We start from the raw sequence: 27,808 nt of genomic DNA on the forward strand, positions 1-27,808 counted from the left end.
GCTTGGAAGAGCAGCACTAAAAGAAAGGGAAAAAAAAGATTATCCCTCCATTTGGTAATACAATACTATAAAGCCAGTCTTTTTGATCTTTGAGAGGAATATTGTGAAATTACACCTTTTCCTAACAATAAGGGCAAAACTCAAAATTATTTTGAGTGTTCATACATAACATTCAATCATTATATTTATAATTTTGAAATTCATATTCTAGGCTGTATACCACCATTCCCATTAGATCTCACAAAATTTATAACAAAATGGTTTAACAATAGCAAGAGAAGCAATTCCTTAAAAAATCTCCAGTCTTCAAAGAAACAAGCAGATAAATGAATATTTGTTTTATATCTTGCTGAGTCCATCTATAGCTGCACCAATACAATTTTAGCAAGAGTGGGCTAAATTTACTGCATCAGCTCCTGCTTTCAACATTCACCCACTAATGCCTCATTTCTGGGCTTTCACCCTCAACAGTCTAATGAGTATTCTTATACCAAGTACTACTAGTGACATGGTTCAGTTCTGTGTCCCCACTTTAATCTAATGTCAAATTATAATCTCCCCATGTTGAGGAATGGGTCTGATGGGAGGTGACTGGATCATGGGTGTGGATTTTCTTGTTGTTTTCATGATAGGGAGTTCTCATGAGTTCCGATGGTTTAAAACTGTTTGGCACTTCCCCCCTTGGTCTCTCTCTTGCACCCTACCATGGTTAGACATGTGTGCTTCTCCTTCACCTTCTGCTATGACTGCAAGTTTCCTGACATCTTCCAGCCATGATTTCTGTGAAGCCTGTGGAACTGTGATTCAGTTAAACCTCTTTTCTTCATAAATTATTCAGTCTCAGGTAGATCTTTATAGCAGTGTGAGAACAATCTAATACAGAAAATTGGTACCAGCAGAGTGGGAGACTGCTATAAAGATACCTGAAAATGTGGAAGTAACTTTGGAACTGGGTAACAGGCAGAGGCTGGAACAATTTGGAGGGCTCAGAAGAAGAAAGGACGATGTGGTAAAGTCTGGAACTTCCCAGAGACTTGTTGAATTGTTTACATCAAAATGGTGATAGTGATACAGATAATGAATTCCAGGCTGAGGTCATCTCAGATGGAGATGAGGGACTTATTGGCTACTGGAGCAAAGGTCATCTTGCTATGTTTTAGCAAAGAGAATGGCAGCATTGTGCTATGCTCTAGGGATCTGTGAAACTTTGAACTTGAGAGAGATGATTTAGGGTATCTGTTGGAAGAAACTTCTAAGCAGCAAAGTGTTCAAGATGTGATGTGGCTGCTCCTAACAGTATACAATCATACGCATTCTTGAGAGATGATCTGAAATTATAACATGTTTAAAAGGGAAACAGAGCACAGAGCATAAAAGTTTGGAAAAATTGCAACCTGACCATATAGTAGGAAAGAAAAACCCATTTTCTGGGAAGAAACTCAAGCTAGCTGCAGAAATTTACATAAGTGAAGAGAAGCCAGATGTTAACAGCCAGGACAATGGAGAAAATGTCTTTAGGGCACATCAGAGACCTTCACAGTAGTCCTTCTCATCACAGGCCCAGAGGCCTAGCAGGCAAAAATTTGTTTTCTGGGTCAGGCCCAAGGGTGAGCTGCTCTGTGCATCCTTGGAACATGACACCCTACATCCCAGCCACTCCAGTTTTATCCATAGCTAAAAGGCCAAGGTACAGCTCAGGTCATTGGTTCAGAGGGTGCAAGCCCCAAGTCTTGGTGGCTTCCACATGGTGTTGGGCCTGCAGGTGTGCAGAAGACAAGAGTTGAAGTTTGAGAACTTCTGTCTGGATTTCAGATGATGTCTGGAAATGCCTGGATGTACAGGCAGAAGTATACTGCATGGGTGGAGCCCTCATGGAAAATCTCTACTAAGGCAGTGCAGAGGGCAAGTGTGAGGTAGGAACACCCACATGGTCTCCACTGGGGCACTACCTGGTAGAGCTGTGAGAAAATGACCACTGTGCTCCAGACCCCCAGAATGCTAGGTCCACCAACAGCATGCACCATGCACCTGGAAAAGCCACAGACACTCACTGCCAGCCTATGAAAGCAGCCAATGGGCTGTATCCTGCAAAGTCACAGGGAAAGAGCTGCACAAGGCGTTGGGAGCCCACTTCTTGTATCAGTGTGGCCTGGATGTGAGACATGGAATCAAAGGAGATCATTTTGGAACTTTAAGATTGAATGACTGCCTTGCTGAGTTTTGGACTTGCATGGGGCCTGTAGCCCCTTTGCTTTGGCCAATTTCTCCCACTAGGAATGGGAGTATTTGCACAATGCCTGTACCTCCATTGTATCTTGGAAGTAACTCCTAGGTGGAAGGGATTTGCCTGGGACTTGGACTTTTGAGTTGTTCCCAGAATAAGTTAAGATACTTGGGGACTGTTTGGAAGGCATGATTGGTTTTGAAATGTGAGAAGGACATGAGATTTAAGAAGAGCCAGCGGCAGAAAGATATGGTTTGGCTCTGTGTCCCCACCCAAATCTCATGTTGAGTTGTAATCTCCATGTGTTGCAGGAGAGGCCTGGTGGGAGGTGACTGAGACATGGGGGCAGATATCCCCCCTGCTTTTCTCATAATATTGAGTAAGTTCTCACAAGATCTGATGGTTTAAAAATGTTTGGCATGCTCCCACTTCGCTCTCTATCTCTCTCCTGCTGGGCTATGGTGAGACATGCTTGCTTCCCCTTCATTTTCTGTCCAAGTTCTAAGTTTCCTGAAGCCTCACAGTCTTGATTCCTGTTAAGCCTGTAAAATTGTGAGTCAATTAAACCTCTTTTCTTCATAAATTACCCAGTCTCAGGTGGCTATCTGTAGCAACATGAGAATGGACTAATACAACTAGTAAATTGCAAAATGATAAATCCATCAGAATTTTATTACCTTTTTATTTTAACTTATGGACTATCTGCTCCTATTGACTATGCTCTTTTGAAAACATTCCTTTCTTGAGTTTTTCCACTTTTTTTTAGCTCTTTTTTCATATTCTTACTTCCTATAGGAAGGGAATCCCTCTGGTATAATGCTCAAATTTCTTCCCCCCCGCCCCCATCCTATGATCAGTTAGCATTCTCATTCATTTACTAAGCTTCAATATAATCTTAATAGAAAAGACTTTCAAATCTACTATTCTAACATTCTGTAGAGCACTACACATGGTTAGATAAGTGTTAACTTTGACTCCCCATTGAGCTTCAATGCACTGTACAAGCAACGATCTTATAAGACCTCCCTAAACATCTATTTTCTCATCTGAAGGAAGATGCATAATAAGATTTCCTATCATATTGGAATTGTCCTACTAATTCATTTATATTGTTATTATCTGGGTGTCTGACATGTAAGAGACAACCACTGAATACATATTTACTAAAGAGCTATTGCTCCTACTTTTCCTGCTATTTTCAGTTAAGATGTCCCATCCTCCAGGAAACTTTCCCTGATCTCTTTCATTAGGCAACCTCCTGTGGCTTCCAAGGGCAGACTATACTACTCTTATCATAGCTCTATAAACCTTTATTGTAATTGTGCATGATATTTATCACAATATCAATAACTTGACAGCATCAACAACTGACTGTGTTTTCCATAAATTCCTTGAGGGAAGGTAGATAGTATGTCTTGATTGTGTTTCTATTTCCAGTGCCAAGAGTAAGTTAAATAATTGGCATAAAGTCAAATTAAAGATCTAGGCTAATATTCCAGTACAAACCTGCCAGGAATAACTGCACTCATTCTCCCTATACAATACTGCTGTCAGGTGCAATGCTTACATTACTCTAACTTCAATGATGGTTATGTGTTTACTTCATATGTTGGATTATTAACTCCAGGGACTGGTCAACAATCTGGTCTGTGATCCAGGTTCATTAACAATCTTTTTCTCTCATTCAGTTGCTGAATCAGTAGCCAGTTACCACAAGTAATGGTGCCTGGGTGTGTGATAGTCCCACTGCAAGGATGTGAGCCAATTCAGAGTGTTTCATACTTGCTAAAATTTTCATCTAGCTGAGCTCCCAGCAAAATCAATCTTGGCTCTACATTCAATGAGAGAACCCTACAAAATTACAACACATTTTAATGCTTATTGAAATCAAATAGATTCTGTGAAACCTGCAGAGATTTTTTTTACCTCTAAAGGGTAATGATTACCTTTACATTCATTCTCTTAAGAGATTCTCAGAAGCTAAAGAAATAGCCAAACAGAATTGCAATTAAAAAGAAAAACTCACCAGAAATCACTTGTTCATATTTTTAAACCCAAAAGATGTTTCATATACTCTTTTTCTTACTTCATTATGAAGTATTTTTAAAGTTGTACTCCTTCCATAATTCATCTTGAGAATAATATTTCTTTGACTTATATCCCTTTGGTTTAAACTATGATCAACAAAATTGTATCTATCAATGAAAAACATCTCTAAAATAAAAGACCGCAAGGAATTTTATACTCCTAAATACATGAATATTTAAGGAAACTTTAAGACTTGTTACACTACATAGAAAACCATCATTAGGAAGAAAAATTAGCCTATAAAGTCCGTGTTAGAACTGTAAGGGGATCAGAAGAGCTCTCAGATGAAAACTCACTCTATTCTGGAACCTCTTGAAAAATAGTTCTTATAAGTATTAATCACATCATAATTTGAAGACATTTATGAAAGTATCAGCAAATTATTTAATTGATTTTCTGCTCTGTTTTTTTAGATGTTCTTTCTTATTAGGACAAAATATGTTTCCCTATAACTTTCCTCTATTAATAGTAGACTAAACCAAAATATATACTGTTTTTCAAATGTTATTTATAAAAATATTTGGATATCAGAATTATTCTGCATTTAGTACTATCCTCTTCTGAAATGAACATCACAGCATTCTTAATAAGTTTGGGTCTGTGCTAAAGAAAAAAATAATACTTGGAATGATAAATTAAGTAACTCAGAGTATGGTTTTGCAGCAAGAAAAACAAAATGACATTGAAAAGGGTAGAACAATCTATATATAGCATTGGAAATCTTTCAAGAAAGGAAAAGGGTATTCAATAAAGTAAAATTAGTTTGTTTCAAAGTCAATGATCTTTAAGAGGTGTTTCATAAAGAGCTCAAGTTCACATATTTTATTGATAAAGCCTACGTTTGTTGTTTCTTAAAAAAGGTGAGTTTGCAAATATCTTTATGAGCTATGAGCTATGAGCTACATTTTGTGAGATATTACTTCTTTCATCTGGTTGCATTATATTCAAATTGTAGAAAAAGGGGCAATTTGAGAGGCATAAGCAGTTCAACTTGAAAGTTCATCTTGAAAATCAAAATGTAAAATTTAAAATTCACGTGACGGGCATGTGAAAGCAAAAGTTGTAAACTAAGGTAAACTTAAGAGTTGAAGAAACATAGCTCAAATTTTGTGGGAAATACCAATAGGCAGATGTTGTATGATCCCCCAAAATTGTTAAAATAAATGTAGCCGGTACTGTAATATTCATTTAGGCAAAATGTTTAAACCTTTAATTTTTTAACATTTCATTTAATGTGTTCAAAAATAAAGGCCTTCACAACTCTTCAGGCAGAAAAATGGGAGTTGTTTTTATTTGAAGAAGACACTCAATTTCAGGAATTTACTTATATGGTTTGTTTATCTCAATGATTCTCTGAGTGAGTCCTGGGACTGGCGGCATGACCTGGCACTTATGAGAGCTGACAATACTTATGCTTACCCCAAACCTACTGAATTAGAAATTCCAGGGACAAGGCCTACTAGTACATCTTTTAACAGGCCCATCAGGTGATTCTGATACATGCTAAAATTGGATTTATCTTATATTTTCTGGACATAGTGTTCCAGAACTAGATGAAATAGACAGTAAGGCAGATGAAGAATCCGACTACCCTGGAGTCCTTGTTTGTTTAAATTTACCTTCTTGCTAAAAACCATGCTTCCATTTTAAAAACTATGTAATCCAGGTATTAAACCTTAACTTTCCATTGATTATTTTGTTTACAAGGAGTAGGACTGGGACCAGTGTACCAGTCCTTGACTCTGTACAGGTTCTGCTCTATGTTTACTCTGCTTTCTACAGGCCTTTAATTATTTTCCACTTCTCTACAAATCCACATACATACACTACAGCTTTGAAGATCAAGCGGTCAATTCTTCATGGATTCACTCCATCCTAAAATGATCAATTACTGTGCCTGTTTCCCTGACATTTTCTAAAATCATCGGGGGGCAAAAATGACTGACCTTCAAGTAAGTAAATATGGATTTCAAAGCATAAGTGTTCCCAAATCTACAAACAAGCTCTCAATTTTTCTGTCATCTAGAATAGATTAAACAAGAAAAGCAACCACAGGGCTCTCTTTGATAGGAGATTTCAGTTAAACATTTTCTTTTTGCAATTCAATGTTTTTGTTTTTCCCAGATGAGAAATCTCAATATTAAAACAAATTTAAAGTGAGATTGTTCTGGTTGAAGCAGGGAATCAGGAAAGCCTTCAAGCAGCTTTTCCTTCCACAGCTCCACAGACATGTCTTTAGAACCCAAGTTTTTGCACAGTCAAATCTGAAAACCGATCTAACACATTTTCTTCCATGGGCACCTCTGTGTTCATTAGAGATGGATTTACAAGGATTAACATAAACAGAAGTTATACGTACTTTTTGGCTTGGGCAGAATAATGAGCCAATAAATTGAATCATAGAAGAGAGAAACAAGACATTTCTCAAATACTGAGCAGAAAGCAGTCTGGCCACATCTGTACTGCAAAGACGCTATTGTTGCCTCAATCTGGAATGCTCTCTGGCCAATCCTTTGTCACTTCACAATTTCTATTTCTTCTTGAAAATCCTACTAAAGCTCTACTTCCTTTGTAAAGGCTCCACCACAGAAAGTTCCATCTTTCTACTGTTCTACTTTTTATCTTAAACAGATTTCCAGTATTACATAACACCCAAACATTTTACTGGAAATATTTGCCCACAGCTTTATCTCACCCTGAAGTTCAGTTATAATCCCTCATTCATCTTTCTATTTCTAACACCGAATATAGGTGTGGCACAGGACAGACATTTAATAAATTGATATTTAAGTAATCAAAACTACAAAGGAAAAATAAAGCAATTATTTGCATAAAAGTTTTTACAGAACCATAGAAAAACTAATTATACATAAAGCAGATGTCTTTTTTATTATAATAATCTAAACTTCTACCTTCTACTTTATTGTGAATGTATAGACTTGTTTATGAAATAATCTTGTTTTTTCACGTAATTGTGAGAACATTTCCTTATCACCATTGTGTGTTACTGATTCATTCACACTTTTAGCCTAACATGGCTATAGATGAATCACACTGTTTGGGTAGCAGTCTGATCATTTGCTGTTAGATACACTGAAATGTGAATTTTCAGCTCTTGTAGGAAAGTTTATCATCAGGCATGCAATCAATTCTTAGGAAATTATTTCAATGAAAGCCGGAACTCAAACAACTCTGTTAATATATGCAGAGCCTATCCTTTAGTTAAAGTAACTTATATTATTAGTGAAAATGATCAATTTTCTTGAGCAAATAAAATAAAAGCACAGATAGCAAGCACAGAAATAATGAGATATAAACTTACCATACAGTAATATTACCATAGAAAAGAAGTTTTTTAATATCATATAATTTTCCATGATGATGTCAAATTTTATTTAAAGAAAATATTTCGGAATTACTTCAAATTTAAAAAGGAGCCAACTATCACACACTTTCAAAAATTCATAATAACATGAAGCCTTTTGGTGAAATCATATTATACCATATAGTCACTTGATCGTGAAAAAACTGGAATTGCCACACTTTAGTAATAAGTACATTCCCACAAACTAATAGATTCCTCTCATTTTTCAATTTGAATTAGTGATTTAATTTAAATACTGCAAACCTGAAGACAATTAAGGATAAGTGTGATATGATATGGTGCTTCAAATATGTAGAATAAATAATACATTGGGAAAAGATGATAACTGCTTTAAAATACATTAAATTGATAGAAAGTAAAATAATACTGAATCTTACATTTGTAAAGTTTGCATATTACTAGTTCACATACATTATATCCTTTAATCTCACAATAACCTCCCCATGTCATGGTTTCTATCCTGTGCTACTGGACTCCCTGGAGATCTCACAATGGCCCCCGGGGACTACCAGAAAGAAAAGAGAGAAATATGGCACACTCCAGACCTCCTGTCTCCAGGCTTATGCTTTATTCAGAGAAGCTATCCTATATTTATCTTTCTGTCATAATTTCTGCTTTCTCCTATTTTTCTTCTGTATGATTTTGTTAGTGCAAACTCAGGACAAGAAGAAATTGAAAACTAGTATTGTAAGGAGTTCAGGTAAACCTTTGACAATGGTGACAGACCTTAATTTACAGCAAAGAGTAAAATAAAGAAAGGTGTGCTGAACTCATTGATGACTTTTAGCTATCCAATGTCCCTTAAATTAAGGGACATGAATCTAAACACACACCAGAGGAAGGCAGAACTAGGACAAGGTTTCTTTAATTCCTAAATTGTTTTCAATTAGAAATCTTTAGATTCCAATCTAAAACCTAGAATTATGAGGTTTTTTTCCACTTGCATTTCCATCAAATATCAACTTCAGTTTGCATAAATACTAAAACTAGTTTTATTAGATACAGTAAAGAATTTTAATTTTACCATAACCTCAAATAAATATCAATCATATACATAACAAAAAGATGTACAAAGTTGTATTAGTGCTTGTTATTCATTAATAATTGTAATCATTTTCTGAAGCAAAAGACTGCCTTGATATTGTAACTCCTTAAAGTTTCAGGGATTTATTAATCCTAGGGTCTTTAAAAATTATAAGACATATTTTAATAATTTGAAACATTTTGAAAAGTGTAAAGAAAGTAGAAAAATTCACTTTAAAACTTAAAAAAGTAAAATGTCATATGATAGTTAATATTAAAATTGTGCCTGGTTAGCTGTATTTGTCACATGTTCTCCCAGATCTCATCAGATTACTAATAAAGACAAATATAGTTGTATATAGTAGATGCCATGTTACACTGTAAACTAGAACTGTCAACCTTTAGACACTGGGAAGAACTTCCATGACCTATATTTTTGTAGAATTAAACTAAAAATCACAATATTTGTATCACCAGGCTATGCTGCCAAAAAGCAGTTTAAAAACAGCAACAACACACACACACACACACACACACACACACACACAAACATAATCAAAAACAAAATAATAAAAACTCTATCCCATGATACTATTGTCGGACTGTCCATCCATTACATCTAAAATTCAAATGACTGCATCTATCAGATAATTAGGGGCCATCTGTCTGTTGCTTAGGTACTACTTAAAGTATGTGACCTTTACTTTCCAACTCTGTCCTCCCTATAGTGTCACTCTTACAATATCTATTAGAGATGTCAAATTGTAGAAAATATCTTAGCATATAGGATGTTTTAAGAAGAGAGTGATGGATTCCACATATTGTGGGATAAAAGGTCCATACAACTAAGGAGTTTTGTCTTGGGCATGACCAACACCGATCTTTCTATAAAGATACTGCTGGGGGCGTCATGTGATTTTTCATGTACACTGTCTGTTTTCAGTGCTGAAGGGGTAAGAATTGGAGCTATAAGGAAAGACACAATATCAATGATTACAGGAATGCAACAGCTGGAATCTGATTAGCCACTGAGAAAAGAGCTGGAAGCTAGGCAACTCCACTCATTGTGGATATGTGGACCTTGGAAGACCCAGCAGAGTCAAGAGAGATAAACACTGAGTCTAGATAGACAGACCTTCCTTCAATGACAAACAGGAACAAATAAATCAATGATTATGAAAACAAATACAACATCATCCTATGGACTCAGTAGACAAGCCAATCAACTGATATTGATCTACTTGGGGAAGACTAGATATTTTTCTAAAACAAAACAGTTAAAAATCTGTTTACTAACTTAAAGACATATATAGCAATGTACATTGCATATAAGCAAAGCATTAAACTCTAAAGAATAAACCAGGATAAAAAGGCTATATAATAAAGAAGAAGGAATATAATTGAGATATTCAAAGAACCAAAATTTCAATAGCAGCAGTGGTGGTATTAATGAGTGGAATTGTTCCTGTACACAAGAAAATGATATAAATAATGTAAGGTAAATCTGGGATGCTGTCACAATACATAGAATAGTGAAAAGAGATGAAAGTATTAAGGAATGAGGTGCTAGATATAAAAGGCTGAGAGTAGGGAGTCATCCAGAGCATTATAGGTATCCTTTGGGAAGAAAACAGGAAAAATATATTATTTCAATAATACATTATTATATCATTTCAATAATACTTCACTATCAGCTCTTAAGAAAATCCCTGGCTCTGACTGCCAACCCAAATGTCCATCAGTGACAGACTGGATTAAGAAAATGTGGCACATATACACCATGGAATACTATGCAGCCATGAAAAAGGATGAGTTTGTGTCCTTTGTAGGGACATGGATGCAGCTGGAAACCATCATTCTTAGCAAACTATCACAAGAACAGAAAACCAAACACCGCATGTTCTCACTCATAGGTGGGAACTGAACAATGAGATCACCCGGACTCGGGAAGGGGAATATCACACACTGGGGCCTATCATGGGGAGGGGGGAGGGGGGAGGGGGGAGGGATTGCACTGGGAGTTATACCTGATGTAAATGACGAGTTGATGGGTGCTGACGAGTTGATGGGTGCAGCACAGCAACATGGCACAAGTATACATATGTAACAAACCTGCACGTTATGCACATGTACCCTAGAGCTTAAAGTATAATAATAATAATAAATAAAAATAAATAAATTTAATGTAAGGAAAACTAAAATATACTCATTGCTTCATAACTTCTATAGCAATGTTATATTTTGGTGCACATAAATATTTTCATTAATATGTATACCCAAACCTTTGTAGTGTCTGTGGAAAACTGTATAACACATTTAATGAAATTATTGAAAAATGAGAGAAATAATTAGCACTGTTAAGAAAACTGTTTATCAAACTGTTCAAGTCTTTGTATATATAGTATTTGTCGGCTTAAAACTCCATGGAAATAAATCTTTAAAATCTGTATAGTAAAAACAAATAAACAAACAAACAACAACAACAAAACAAAATGTAAACACCTTCTCTGTTTACCAATCCTTGGCCAGCTCCGATTTGTTTCACCAATAGGTTGTTCAGCATATAACTGGGTCATTCTGGCCTTTGTAGACTAAGATGTTTTGTATATCATCCCTTTAAGAATTGGACTTTTGTCTGTTTCCTAATAAAAAATGTAGGGAAGTGGTTATTATTAAAATTTACAACTTAAAAAAATAATAATAAAAAAATAATTAAAAAAGAAAACCAAGGAGAAAAATAAATACTTTCATATGTCTTAGAAAAAAAAAGTAGAAAAAAATCAATTCTTACACATGGAAATTCTAAGAATCCTTGTGAAGAAATGGCATGTTTTGAGTAATTCATGTATTTTCTGCTTGACAACTTGGACCATCTCTGCCTGATGTCTGCAATTACTTTTAGTTCTTGGAATCCAGGATGGCTCTAAGAAGCTCACCTACACCATAACTTGAAAATGTTCCTCTGTGAGAGTCCAAATTATTGCTATTTTAAAAGTCTCCATGTTTACATTTTTCTTTTATGGAAGATTTGTAGTTGGGCAACAGTGGACTTCAGCAAATCCATCTGCCCTGCTGTCATGCAGGGTACCTCCATCAGCCTACTGGTTTCTGTCACTGTCTGTCTAGTTCCAGGAATTTGGTTTGCTTCAATACAGTCTCATGATTAGTGACTATTTCAGGAATCTAAACATAAATATTTTTACTTCTAAGAACTTGCCTTAGTAATTGTGGACGAATAGTATTAGTCTTTATATATAACCGTAACTTGCTACAGAAGTTTGATCATCAGTAATCACACCATACTATGTGACAGCAATAGCCTTAACACTTTGGTTCTTTTTTGTTAAACGAAAATTAAACTGAATGATTTTCTTCTCTTTAATTTTTGGAAGGAGAAATAATATGCTGTACTACTTATATTTCATCTAAAATTTCAAGAAAACTTTTTAGTATACTTTCATAATTGCATCTATTTTCAAATTAAATTAGGGTCTGTTGTACCAAAGTAATAATTCATTTGCTGAAACAACAGCATAACTACGTTCTAGATACTGTGTTTGATGCTGAAAATGCAGAAAGCAAAAACCAGCATCCCTGCTCTGAGAAAATTTAGTTCAGGAGCATGGAATCCAAACATTGCTGAGCATAAAAGTCATGCTGGGAACTTAAAGAAAAAAAAAAAAAGATGTCTGGGAAAGTCATGGTTGAGTAGACAGAAGTACTGATTGATGTTTCATAAGGAAAAGCAGGAATTTGCTTTTTGTATGGAAAAATAAGAACATTCCACACAAAATTAGTACCATGTAAAAAGACATGGTTTGGGGATACAAACCCATGTATTAGGGAACAAGCAACAACGGCTCCTCTTTATGTGATTTGGGCACTGCCACTTGGTATGGCAAGTCTTGGAGGGTAAAAAGTGATAGTGTGGTGAGATAATATGCTGGCTGAAAACAAAACCAGAGCTGTTTAAGCTATTTAGCGAGTTACAGGATCTTTACACAATAAGAACTTAAGCACAGTAGGGAAGGCAACTCTAAACAACCCCACCTACCCCACCAAAGTGAAGGTAGCAATTAGAATTTCAAAACATGTAAGAAAGAAAGGAGAAGAAATACAGGCTAGTGAAAAAAGTTGGCCAAAACAAAAAGAAAAAAAAAAAAGCAGATCTTTTATTCTCCACATTTTACTTTCTTTGAATCTAGACGCTACCTAGGACAACTCCTTGAATTATTTTAATTCCCCCTTATTTAATGACCTAAAGCATCTACCTCTACGTTTGCAACTAGCTATGTGAGCCTAGGGAAGTTATCAAACTCTCTCTGCTGAGTTTCCTGAGCCATCAAGTGAAGACAATGAAAATAATTAATGAGGAATAAATACAGTTAACCAAACCTTATTGGCCCAATGGTGGACACATACTCAACCCCAAATAAATAACTGTGGTTATCACTCAGGTGCCTTGACAAAACTAATGCCCAGAAATACTGGTTGACTTGTCCAAAGCCATAGAGTCTAGAGAAATGAAAAACAAATTTTATTCAATAAGAGAAGGAGTCAAGAATGTTTTAAGTGGTTTCTAATGTTTAGAAAGCATAGGCCTGTGATGCTCACAATGCCTTTAGAAGAAAGACATAAGAGGAATTATCCTCTCAGTCCTACAGGTGAAGAAGACGTGGCCACTGACAGAAGTCAAATAACTTGCGCACCATGTCTCCTAGACACAGAACTAACCTTCCCATTTCAGGTACTGTACAATGATTCATAGATATGCTCCTTCTCTACCTTGGTGGTTGGTTGGGCCTTAGAGAACAACACAGCTGAATGGTTCAGAGCATTGATGCTACTTAACCATGAGCCTGAGGAGAGCATGCAATCCTTATGGTCTATAAGGCCTTAGTCACTTCTCTACTTAAGAGATTTCACATTTTTAAATCTTTTAAATATAACAGGATCTTGGGGAAATTAAAAGCTAAGGAGTACAATGTGCAAACAAACTATTTTATCACAGATGTGGGTGACAGACACAAAGTAAACAATTAGCAACACTGGTAATGGTAGAAAACCCAGATAACATTCAAACTCAAAGGAGAAGGGAAAAATATATACACACATAACTAGGTAATGTGTAATTTTTTCACTCACAAATTGAATAACACCAGAGACCAGACAGGTTTAAGCTTCTTGCTTTCAGATGCTGTTGATAAGCGTATGGCAGTGATGGGCTAATGGCTTGGGCCATGAGCCCAGTAATGACTGTTCAAGCTCATGAAAACTGGCATGGGTTATGACTGCACAAAACAGGATACCAAAGTGTTATCAACTGAAAGTCTAAATGAGATCAGCTTTTAAATTTTTTAACAACTCCATATGGCCAGTCAAATCAAAGAGAAAAGAGCTATGTATTAAACACTAGAGTTTTATTGACTGGAAATGAAAAGCAGAGAACTTTCTGTGAAAGCTGACACCATTCCCTAGGAAAGGTCTAGAACAATATATCCACTGGTTTCCTAAAACAAGGAAAAATTAAAACAGTAGCTTCAACTGTACCTTTATGATGACGTGGAGAAAAACTGATAAAATAATAGAATTGAAGCTGAACTTAAAGGTACTTTTTAATAATTTCATATCCACTACATGAATCTCACTAATATATCTTTATCACATGATCACCCAACCTCTCTATAACGTTAGCAGAAATGGGGAACTCACTGTTTGTTACCCAGCTTAACCAGAAGTTGGAAAACATCAAATGCCAGCTATATAAAGCTTTTTATTATGGATTTTTTCTATTATACATATAAGCAAAAAAAGTATAGATTCAATTTATCTCTGTGTTCTTGAACAAGTCACCTATTTGCTTTAAACTCAGTTCTTCGTTTATAAAATAAGAATATATCTACCTAAGTTAGAAAACTATAAACATTAGATATAATAAACTAAAAATGCATAGCATGGTGTCTGGCTTTAGTTGCCCCACTTACAAAACATAACTTACCATATAGAATCTTAGCCATTTAATGATAAGGAATGTTATCTCTAGAAATTTTTCTAGCTAAAGACATTTTGGAATGCACCTACATGTTTAATACTTGTTTATTCAATAGAAATCACTGATTGTTATCCAAAGGTCTCAATGGCTCATTCAAATTGACTATATAACCAAGCTGATTAAGTAAATTTAGCCATTCATAACAAAATGCACAAACACACACATAAAAACATGACAAGCAAAGCAAGTTGAATTAAAAGGTTAATATGAAAATGTGGAGCTTGGGGGCCAAGATAGCTGACCAGATGCAGCCAAGAAGCAACTCTCCTACCGAGAGAAATCAAAATATCTAGTGAACCATCATACCTCAAGCAGATCTTCTGGGAGAAAACTGAAAGTCCACAGAGAGGCAACACAGACACTGAGGATGAAGAGGGAGGGAGTTGCACAAAGTTGCTGAGCACCAGAACTGGCTCTCAGCCCTTAATAGGTCCTGAGGAAGAAGTGAATAAAGGAAATAAGAGAGGACACCAACAAATGGAAAAACATTCCATGCTCATGGATAGGAAGAACGAATATCATGAAAATGACCATACTGCCCAAAGTAATTTATAGATTCAATGCTATCCCCATCAAACTAGCATTGACTTTCTTCACAGAAGAAAAAAAAAAAAAAACTACTTTAAATTTCATATGGAATCAAAAAGACCCCATATACTCAAGACAATCCTAAACAAAAAGAATAAAGCTGGAAGCATCACACTACCTGACTTCAAACTACACTACAAGGCTATAGTCACCAAAACAGTATGATACTGGTACCAAAACGGACATATAGACCAACGGAGTGAACAGAAACTTCAGAAATAACACCACACATTTACAGCCATCTGATCTTTGACAAACCTGACAAAAACAAGCAATGGGGAAAGGATCTCCTATTCAACAAACGTTGCTGTGAAAACTGACTAGTCATACGCAGAGAGCTGAAACTGGACACCTTCCTCACACCTTAAACAAAAAGCAACTCAAGATGGATTAAAGACTTAAATATAAAACCCAACACATTAAAAACCCTAAACAAAAACCTAGTTAATATCATTCAGGACATAGGCATGCACGAAGACTTCATAACGAAAATGCCAAAAGCAATTGCAACAAAAGCCAAAATTGACAAATGGGATCTAATTGAACTAAGAAGCATCTGCACAGCAAAAGAAACTATCAGAGTGAACAGGCAACCTTCACTAGAATGGGAGAAAATTTCTGCAGTCTCTCCATCTGACAAAAGTCTAATATCCAGAATCTACAAGGAACTTAAACAAATTTACAAGAAAAAAACTACCCCATCAAAAATGGGTGAAGGATAAGAAAAACACTTATCCAAAGAAGCCATGTAAATGGCCAACAAACATATGAAAAAAGCTCAACATCACTGATCATTAGAGAAATGCAAATCAAAACCACAATGTCATGCCAGTCAGAATAATTAACAATTATTAAAAAGTTAAGAAACAATAGATGCTGCTGAGGCTGTGGAGAAATAGGAATACTTTTACACTGCTGGTAGGAATGTAAATTAGTTCAACCATTGTGGAAGACAGTACGGTGATTCCTCAAGAGTCTAGAACCAGAAATACCATTTGATCCAGCAATCCCATTACTGGATATATACCCAAAAGATTACAAATCATTCTATTATAAAGACACATGCAAATGTATGTTTATTGCAGCACTACTTACAATAGCAAAGTTATGGAACCAACCAAAATGCCCATCAATGATAGACTGGATAATGAAAATGTGGTACATATACACCATGCAATGCTATGTAGCCATAAAAAGGAATGAGATCATGTCCTTTGCAGGGACATGGATGAAGCTGGAAGCCATCATCCTCAGCAAACTAACACAGTAACAGAAAACCAAACACCACATGTTCTCACTCATAAGTGGGAGTTGAACAATGAGAACATATGGACACAGGGAGGGGAACAACACACACCAGGGCCTATTATTGGGTGGTAGGCAAGAGGAGGGAACTTAGAGGACAAATCAATAGGTGCAGCAAACCGCCATGGCACATGTATACCAATGTAACAAACCTGCACATTCTGCACATGTAACCCGGAACTTAAAGGAAAAAAAAAAAAGAAAGAAAGAAAGAAAACGTGGTACATACATACCATGGAATACTATGCAGCCATAAAAAGAGCCAAATTATGCCATATGACAACAACATAGATACAGTTCGAGACATTATCCTATGCTAATTAATGCAGAAACAAAAAAAACTAAAACTAAAAACCAAAACAAAAAACCAACACCACAAGTAAAGTGGGAACTAAACTTTGGTTACCCGTAGACATGAAGATGGGATCATTAGACACTGGTGGAAATAAGAGAGGGTAGAGAGAGAAGGAGGGAGACAAGGTTTGGAAAACTATCTATTGGGTACTATGCTCACTAACCGGGTGACATATTCAATCATACTGCAAAACTCAGTATCATACAATACACCCAAGTAACAACCTGGTATACCCAGGTAACAATATGTACTCCTGAATCTAAAATAAAAGTTGTAAAAAAAGAATACATTTTTTTAAAAATGAAAATATGCCCTAAGTTTCAGTTTCTTATTATGACTACCTGCAATGACCTCTCTTTTTACATGTAAAATCAATGATATAAAAATAATTACATTTTCTCAAAATATCTAAACATTCCAATAAAATTGAAACATTCATATACAATTACAAAGAAAATCTGTCCTTATTCTTATCTGTCTTTCCCTTAATACTGTTTTCCTTAAGTCTATGTGTTTTAAAAATTAATTTATAAACATTGTTTAATGTCAGTTTCATGATAATACAAAAATTCACTTGAAGCATTTTCTCTACTCTAGTTTCTACCAAACATTAAACATGAAAGATGTGGCTTCTAGCCAGAACTCATTACTGAGTGAATCTGAGAGAAGTGGAAAAAACCTGTTTCTCAAGTTACTCATGTATAAAAGAAAAATAATGCCTATCCTGCCTCCCTAAGAAGGGTTTTTTAAAAAAATGCAAATAAATAGCATATGTAGAAGTGCCCTAGAAAAGTAGAAACATATATATAAATTTTGACTTACTGCACATATATTAGGTAAAGTCCTATTACTAATATCTCCCACTTCAATTCCTATTACTAATATCTTCCATTTCAACAAAATAGTTGACAATTATCAGAGCAACTTTAAATTCTTTTGTTTCAAATTAAAAGTTAATACAGGGTTAATCTGCTAAATGAGATCAAAGTATAACAATTACAGTAAAATAATCAAATATACATATTCTAGTTACATGCCAATACTGAGTCATTCAACTTTATTTTCCATTACTTTTATACATATAGAGGCCCCCCACACATATACACAGCATTTTCCTTACAGCCAAACTTACACACTATGCTAATTTCTGTGATTTTGTCATAACACATCCTTGTTCTCCAAACAATGCCCTCTTTCATCCCCTGGGCTCATCTGTCCTGTAGACTGAGACTGAATTTTATCTTTTCCATAAAGACAACTCCAACTATTCTTAACTCAAACTGATCTCTCATAGTTGCATCATCTGTTTTTAAAAAATAATTACCCAGAAATGGATCACCTAATTATTGTTCACCTAATTGTTTTAGGCATATCATTTTCATCTAGTTTCTATAGTCTCTGGGTACCATAATTATATTTGATTTCTTTTGAACATGTCAGTGGTACATGTATATATTAGTCATGATCATTACCATATGTGAGTGAAGACTATATCAAATAAAAAGAGAGGCAGGGCATATACAGGAGCTCAAAAAAATAAAATGTGCCATGCGTACCCTGCATCATAGTAAAGAGAGAGATGTGGGATGTGAAGATGTGTTTTGGATTTTGGAGGTTAATAAAAGTTCATCATAATTGGATTCAATATTTCTTGCAACTCTTCAGTTACGTCTACTTTCTTTCCCATTCACAGCCTTTTGATTACAATTTTACTTCTAAGCCAGAGACAACTGGAAAGATATTGTGCTCAATGAGGAAAAAACCCTTTATATTCATAATGTCCTTGATCAAGGGAACTGTGTTTATTCTTCTTTATAACTTTGTATATAGATGGAAAGATAGATGTCAGTGTCAATGTATCTGTTAATCTATATTTGTGTTGACAAACAGATTTCCTGGGCCATCAAGGCCAAGACTAATAATTGTATAGAATACCAAAGGAGTATGAGGACACCAGATATTTTACTGCAAACTTTTCAAATGCATACAGATTCCATCTGGAATACATGAAGTTCTATGCAGGGCACATATTTGAAGCTCAATAAATGCTTGTTGATGAACTCCAAACATAACTTTCATCCCATTTCCCCAAGCTTTTTTTTTTTATTTTAAAAATCAAAACATAGTTTTATATTTCAAGAAATAAGTGGTAACATAAATATTTAGCTTCTTTATTCTAAAGTTTAGTTTGTATTTCAAATAATCTTTAAGTACTTTGATCATTGCATATCTAGGTCATAGAAATATATTTTTTTCTTACATAGTTTTTGTTCCTAAATGTTAACACTGAATTTTATCATAAATCCCTTTTCTCTCTCTTGGTGTTTAAGTATTGTCATTTTAAGACAAACTGAAACCTTAAAAATATTTTCTTGAAGAAAACTATTTAGATTTAAATTCCAAACAGAAGTTTGAATATCATAGTTAGTATATAAGATTGCCACAGTATGATTTTTATAGTAGATATTTCCATTTTATTGATTTCAAACAATTTTAATACAGATGAAATTTAATCTAAACTTTGGTAAAAGCACAATTTTACAAACAACATAGCAATAAATACAACTTTTTTTGTCATTTGGAGAGAAGTAAATATGCTTCATGGTACGCTTTTTAAGCATTTCTTTAGTTTTAGTAGGAAGTTATCTACTCTTGATAGGAAGATATTTTTTCATACATAACTCTGAAAAGAAAAGTCAGCCTTGATAACAATGATTTATATTCCGAATCTCATTTACAAGTCTCTGGTCTGTGAATCAGGAACTAAGTATGTCATAATTTCAATAGCGTCCTATGTGTTTTTACTTTTTATTTGATTTTTAAAGTTTTAATCTTTATTTTAGATTTGGGGGTATACATGTGGATTTGTTACAAGGTATAGTGTATGATACTGAGATTTGGACTTCTATTGATCCCAGTTACCCAAATAGTGAACATAATAACCAAAAGGAAGTTTTTCATGCCTTGTTCCCTTTCTCTGCTCCCCACCTTTGGAGTCACTAATATTGGTTGTTCCTGTCTTTATGTCTGCCTGTACTCAAGATTTAGCTCCCACTTATAAGTGAGAATATGTGATATTTAGGTTTCTGTTTCTTCATTAATTCATTAGGATAGTGGCTTCCTACTGCATCCATGTTGCTGCAAAATACATGCTTTGGTTCATTTTTATGGCTGCACAGTATTCCATTGCGTATATGTACCACATTTTCTTTATCCACTCCACCATTTTGGGGTACCTAGGTTGATTTCATGTCTTTGCTATTATGAATAGTGCTGCAAAGAACATGCAAATATATGAGTCCTTTTGGTAGAACAATTCATTTTCCTTTGGGTATATACCCATTAATAAGATTGCTAGTCCAATGCTAGTTCTGTTGTAAGTTCTTTGAGGAATCTTCAAATTGCCTTCCGTAGTGGCTGAACTAATTTACATTTTCACCAACACCATATAGGCATTCACTTTTCTCCACAGCCTCACCAACATTTGTTATTTTTGACTTTTTTTTTTTTTTTTTTTTTTTAAAAAAAACCCTTTGGGGTTTAGGGTACTATGCAGGTTTGTTATATAGATAAATTGCATGTTGCAGAGGTTTGGATTAGTGGAAGAAAAAAGAACATAATAAACTACAGGAAATATTATGTCTCAATCTATTGGGAAAGAAGGAAGTGAAACTGCTGTTATGAGAGTCCATGCCTCTTAAGTCTAATAGTCATTGCTGTGCTAAGAACATTCTCATTCTCCCAGGTTCAGTAACCTCATGCTCCTCTCTGTACCTCCTTCTACAGATCTTTGGGAAAAAAGGCACATGCAGAATAATACAATTAATATTTGTCCAGCTTAATGTATCTACATTTTAATGAGAATTTTAGTAACCATTTACTTGTTAGATTTGAATTTCAAACTAAAGTTTGAATATCCATAGTTAGTATATAAAATTGCCATAGTATGAAACAGCTGAATGCTTGTTGAAAATTTAGAAAATATACACAGAAAGGAAAAAAATAAAAACAACTCAATCACTCTAACAGAAAATTATTTACTATTTTGGCATATTGAATTCTAGTATTACTTTCTTTGCATATACAGGTGTGTATATGTATGTAATGCAATTGTGAATACACTATATATATAATTCCATATTGTGCTATTTTTAATTAATATATTATCTGCACATTTCAATGTCATTAATTTTTTAAATATTAATTTTTATGACTGCTTAGTATTCCATTAAATAGAGGCAAATTGATGTATTTGACCGTATACCTCATTGTGTGCATCTAGAATCTATGCAATTTTTTGTCTTTATAAATTATGTTGCAAGAAAAATACACGTTATCTTCAAGAGCCTCATGAATATAAATTCAACTCTATTGTATTAAACTATCATTTGGTTGATGATTATAAAAAAATAACATTTTGGTCAAGAAGATACAAAATAAGATAAAAATAAGATAATTTTGTCTGGGGGCTGAATATAGGCCAAAGGGCAGGTAATAATGTCTTTAGAGTTAGAAATAGCTCCTTGTGCACTGACAAACCCAACAACTTCTGCAGTTCGACCAAGTTAAGTTGATGGACAATAATTCCAGTATGATAAATTCGTGTCAGACAAACAAGCAAGAAACAATATAGATGTATTTTTTAGTTTTCCTATTTATGGTTCCCCTAATTATTGTAAATATTATTGATATTACTTATAATATTATTATTGCAAATAATTGTAAAATATTGATATTATTTACAAAATTATTGTAAATGTTATTGATATTATTTACAATAATGTCTCTTGTTTTTCATACAGGCTACAACAGTGACTTTTCACTGCCTCTTCAATATCCTGCATATATTATGAGAATGAGACTTCCCAGCACATTTAATAAGAAATGTCAGCTGTTCAGAGCATCTCTAAAATCAGTTCTATGAACCTCTACCATTTGAAGATCTACAAGGCTACAGACCTTGACTTTTCATTTATAATTTTTCTTTCTTTTCTTTTTTAACATTTTACCTTTTATCTTCACTTTTTACATATTTTTACTCACTTACTTTGTATTATGCTTCTAGCTATGGCACTAATATCCTCACTCTGAATGAAGAAACTAAGCCTTCAGAGGCTTAGATAACTTGCTGAAAGGCCATGATTTACCTTGATTTAATGAGTCTCCCATTTCCACATATTATACTGTCACACATTACAAAGACAGCAGGTTAAAATATCTGTGTTGGAATCTCATGTAACAAGTGAGTTTATTTTTTTCCAACATGAATCCAATAAGATCAAAATAAAACCCAAAGCCTCACATATTATCACTTATCACAGCATGTCATTTTTCAAAAGAAATGTGAAACAACTTCCATCCCATTATATATACAACTGTTCTCATTATGATAATGAAACTATTTATGGAGCACTCGTTGAATACTGATAGTTATTCCTCATGGTTTATTGTCTCCTAGGGAAGGACTGTGCTAAGAGTGTTGTTGTTTTACTACAGTCAGTTGGTGAAGGGATGTCCATTGGTCCAGAACAGGTAAGTTTAAATGTGGGTACACTTTAAAAACTTTAATAGCAATTTGATATTGCTGCAGGTTCATAACAAATGGTAAGTGGACTAATATCACTGAGCAGGTGTTGTCAAACTCATGGGGTGAGCAAATGACACACTAGCTGCACAGTAAAATCTCACTATATGATGGTATGTTTGTCTCCTGAAACCCAGATGTATTTAAAATTTACAACACATTTTTTGATTAAATGATAACTTTAATGGCTTACACTCTACCAGATAAATTTTGGAACTGTCTATTGACACAGAGTAGAAGAAAAGATTTAAAAATAAAATATGCTTGATTCATTTTATATAATAGCTCAAAATGAATATCCTGATATTGCTAAGTTGCAATATACCCATGTAACAAACCTGAACATGTACCCCCAAATCTAAAATAAAAAGTTAAAAAAATTTTAAAAAACTATGTAAACACACACATTTATTGAAAAAAAAATTGAGAAAAACAAAATAAGTAAAAAGAAAAGGATAATCTGGAGAAAATCACTGTTACACAATAGACAGTGTCATATCGCATACTATGAATGCTGTTTTGAAGTCACTTTGTTCATTTTTCTAGATCATGATCAAGTCAATAAACGTGTATAAACTCTAGTTTTAGTGACTGTATAAGTTACCACTATATGAATGCACCTGGGATAATAAACATATTATTGTAGTATTCAACATGAACAAATTAATAGTGTTGGGACTCAGAAAATGATACCTCGAAGTATGGCATGGTGGTATGCTGAGTATGTTGAACTGACTAAGATATTGGAAGGCCTCTGAGCAGTCTCAGAAGCAAAGTCTATATCTGACCTTCTTCTGCCTTCCTGTCTCCTACCTCTCTGCCATTCCTGAAGCAAGAAATGGAAAACAGATTCCTCTACCCCAGGAAAGGTTATAAAAACTAGCAATCCCATTACTAGGTATATACCCCCCAACATTATAAATCATTTTACTATAAAGACACATGCACACATATGTTTATTGCAGCACTATTCACAATAGCAAAGATTTGGAACCAACCCAAATGCCCATCAACGGTAGACTGGATAAAGAAAATGTGGCACATATACACCATGGAATACTATGCAGCCAGAAAAAAGGGTGAGTTCTTATCCTTTGCAGGGACATGGATGATGCTGGAAACCATCATTCTCAGCAAATTAACACAAGGACAGAAAACCAAACAATGCATGTTCTCACTCATAAGTGGGAGTTGCACAATGAGAACACATGGACATAGGGAGGGAAACATTACACACAGGAGCCTGTCAGGGGGCGGGGGACTGGGGGAGAGATAGCATTAGGGAAAATACCCAATGTAGATGATGGGTCGATGGGTGCAGCAAACCACCGTGGCACGTGTATACCTATGTAGCAAACCTGCATGTTCTGCACTTGTACCCTAGAACTTAAAGTGTAATAATAATAAAAAAAGAAACTAGCATCCCTCTTTCCAAGCAAACCATAAAATCTAAAAATATTTTAACCTTCCTCTGCTTTTCTGTGTAGGAGCTGTCACAAGGAAATGCACTGACCTACCTTTCAGATAATAGATCATAAGACCGTCTTTCCAGGGGAGTTCTGCCTTATATCTGGGAGGATGAAATGCTACACAGGGAGGCCAAGAAAGACCTGAACAGGTAAGACTTGCTGGGTTTCTCCCTCATTTTATTATCATTAGAGGATAACCTTTTTGTCCAGTCACACTTCAATACACTGTCCATGCTTTATTTAACCTAAGCATACAAATGGACAGTTTTCCCTAGGCCTTTGATTCTTCATTTCTAAAGTCTTCCAAGTGACATAAAACTTTGATTAAATAAGTTTGTTATGCTTTTCTCTTCTTAACTGGTCTTTCGTTACAGCAGTGTTAGCTGTGACCTTTATGATGGGTGAGGAAGGCTATTATACCTTTCCACCCTACAACAGCAATGAGGTCTGTTAAAATGAGACTGTCAGGGAGGCACTTGATAAATATGTTAGATATGAGGATGACACATCAGAGCGAAACAATGAAAGAGGTCAAGTTTTATACTTTAGCATAATGATTAAAGCAGCCTCTGCCTTTTATTAGGTGTGTGTTTGGATAAGTTTCTGAGTTAAGTCTCAGTTTTCTGGGGTTAACTTTAATGTCATATGCAGTCCTATGAAATATGTACATAAAGCATCGATCACAGAGCCTCAATAGAAGGCACTCAATGTTAGATCTTTCTTTGGTGATCAACTGATTATCAAATGTGTGTGGATAGATGAATAATTTCAAATAAGATGGATTTTCAAATTTCAAGGTGACCTCGCTAGAATAAAGATGCTATAAAAATGTAGATTTCAAAGATATGAGCAGACTTGGGGTAAGGCCATTGTTAAGCTAACCATGAACAGTGGCACACATCCGAGGCTTCAGTGATGTTCTCAGATACATATTTTTGAGACCAGCATAACGAATGGCATCGCCTCACTATAACCTATACATGTCAGGGCCGTCTAGACTCCCTCCTTCCCCTTGACCAATAATGCATTAAACATTTCCGTGATGACCTCCAAGAATTGAATGATGCTTCCAAATAAGCTTAGCTTGAACTCTTTCAAGTGACTTATGTACTAAGAAAACCAGTTGAGACATCACTTGAGAATAAAGAAAAAGCTCACATGTTACATTTAGATATAATTGTTGATAACGAGGCCAAGGTTACACATCCTACTCATATATTTCCCATTGAATTTCCAGGCTATGTGAAGAATATGTAAATAGGCCAAGTATCTAGTACTTGCCAGAAAGATCTGGGTTGGATAAAAGCACAAATCCACTCCTGTACTTAAAAAGTAACTCAGTGCACACAATCTACAGACACTGAGAAGTTCCTTCGATGGTGTTTATAAAAACTGCATGCTTTCAGAGCTCATGTTCTGTTTATTGCAATTTAAAGAGATGTCTTTTTGGCAAACTCTTTATGAAAATTACATATTTAGGTATCACTTAGAACATTTTAATAACCCTGCAGCTTTGTCCCAGGATGCCTTCTCAGGATCAAATTTAATCAATGATTAATAAAGAAATTACTTGAAAAACGATAAACTCCAAATATATTATTTTGGTAACCTATGAAGTATAAGAGTAGAATCTGTGTCCTAGATATTGAAATATGGCTTAATTTAGCATGCAGTTCACCACTTAAATATCTGTCCTGTCCTTTGGAGCTTCAATATCACAGTGTCAGCTATACACAGGAGTAAATGCCTCTAAATAGTCCAAGCTAACCTGAGAAGGGAGATGAGACCCGTAATTTTTCATGCTTTCCAAAGTCAAAGACCACAAAATTTCTATAATTTGTCCAAAAACATGGTGAATAAAACAAGATTATTCAGCATTTCAAATCTAACAACTCGTAATACTATTGTTAAAAAAAATTCTAGCAACTTCCATTTTGTCATTTCTCTCAATAGAAAATATTTGCTACAGAATAAACAGGTGATTGGCATAATTATAATCACACATTAGAAGAATTATTTTTGACAGGTTTGCATATTTGGACAATGTTTGGTGATAATACATCTTTTTTATTAGCCTTCTTTAGCCACAGCATTCATTATAGTGTACATGTGAAATAATCATAGTGCAAAGCAAAAATATGTCTAGCCTCAAATTTATAAACAATTCAAAATAATATATACAGATTTGTTAAGAAAAATGCTACCTTGTGTTCTTTACACGTAATATCATTACCACAATACACATTTATCTTCCAACTGATTTCAATTAAAATTTCAGTTCATGTGAAAATGAGACTGCATATCAATTAAAATCATTCATTCATTTATTCAAAACACAGATCTCGAGTGTCTACAGATCTCCAGGAGACATATCAGTGTCAAGTAAACACATGCGATTTGGCCTTTGCCCTCATGGGTTAAATTACATTCTTTTTATAGCTCCCATAAATTAAGGCTTAATTCACCAGCATAAATACACTTAATTAGAGTAAGAGAGAAGAAGGAATGGACTGTAAATATGACGATCTTTATTAGATACAAGGGCAAGTCTCCTTTCATCTATTATACAAATATTACACTCTATGCCTTGCAAATAAGCAAAGATATTATGCCCAAATAAAGTGAAGGGGAAAGATTAACAGCGATCCAACCACAATGATTAGTATGGTTGGGCAAATTAACATATTCAAAGGATTAAAAACTGATTTTCTTTTCACCAACACATTATGCCCTTATTATCTTCCATAAAGACAAAGCGAAGCCCATTAAGCCACTCAGTGGTGTTATTTTCTTATTTTTATGTCAGAGATTGACTTAAGAGAACCTAAGGAGTCCCATTTGCCAGGCCAGAAAAGAAACAAAGTACCATATATTTTCAAGTCATTTCAACTTTGCATAGAGTCTCACTAGTTCGTAACACTTAAGCTTAAAAAGAAAAGCCACAGAGAAAAACAAAAACCAATCATATTGTCAAATTTGAAGCACTTAACATTTCTATGTACTAGCTCCCAAAATGTGCACTGCCAAACTAAGAAAAATTATCTAGGGATGTGCTAGAGATGTAATATATCCTTAAAGTCATATAACTAATGATCATGAGAGCAGCAGACACAAAACTGTCAACCCAATGTTTGTCAAATAATTTATTGACGCCCTATCTTACGAACTGATTTTCTCTCACAAGAACCAAGGTTTTAATTTAAACAATACCCATGTAATTTTTGCAGTATACTTTCAATTAAAATATTAACTACATATATCTTTTTTTTTTTTTTTTTAAGATGGAATCTCACTCTGTCACCCAGGCTGGAGTGCAGTGGTGCGATCTTGGGTCACTGCAATATCTGCCTCCCAGGTTCAAGCGATTCTCCTGCCTTGGCCTCCCAAAGTGCTGGGATTCCAGGCAAGAGCCACTGTGCTCAGCTTACAAATATCATTTTTAAAAATTTTAATTATACAGAACTCAAAATGAATACAATGTTTGAAAAGAGACACTTACCATTGATCCATCGAGCCTCTGGATCGTGAAGCACAAAGTCTTTCCTAAAGAGGTCTTCTAAAGACAATCTGGTTTCTGACGAATTTGTGAGTTCATCTAAAATAAAGGAAATTCTAAATTAGATACCTATCTTATGCTTGTTTTTTAAAAGGAACAAATTACAACATTTGGAATATTTGCTCTAAAAAATATATTAACTAGATAACAATATAAAGTGACAATTTTGACATGTTTTT

The 27,808-nt window shown here is 34.6% G+C and overlaps 1 protein-coding gene across 12 annotated transcripts in view; it reads right to left on the reverse strand.

Annotated features, from left to right (window-relative positions):
* The window catches only part of DPP10 (dipeptidyl peptidase like 10), a 1,402,014-nt gene that overhangs the window by 480,834 nt on the left and 893,372 nt on the right, over window positions 1-27,808 (reverse strand). For 11 of the 12 annotated variants that reach the window (XM_025405135.1, XM_025405131.1, XM_025405141.1 and 8 more), the window contains one exon: window positions 27,573-27,668. The exons of the other annotated variant lie outside the window; for it this stretch is intronic. In XM_025405135.1, coding sequence (XP_025260920.1) covers window positions 27,573-27,668 — 96 coding nt within the window. The remainder of the gene's footprint in view (window positions 1-27,572; window positions 27,669-27,808) is intronic. 12 annotated transcript variants of the gene reach the window in all.

This window comes from Theropithecus gelada, chromosome 12 (genome assembly GCF_003255815.1).
Source record: "Theropithecus gelada isolate Dixy chromosome 12, Tgel_1.0, whole genome shotgun sequence".
NCBI classification, from domain to species: Eukaryota; Metazoa; Chordata; class Mammalia; order Primates; family Cercopithecidae; genus Theropithecus; species Theropithecus gelada.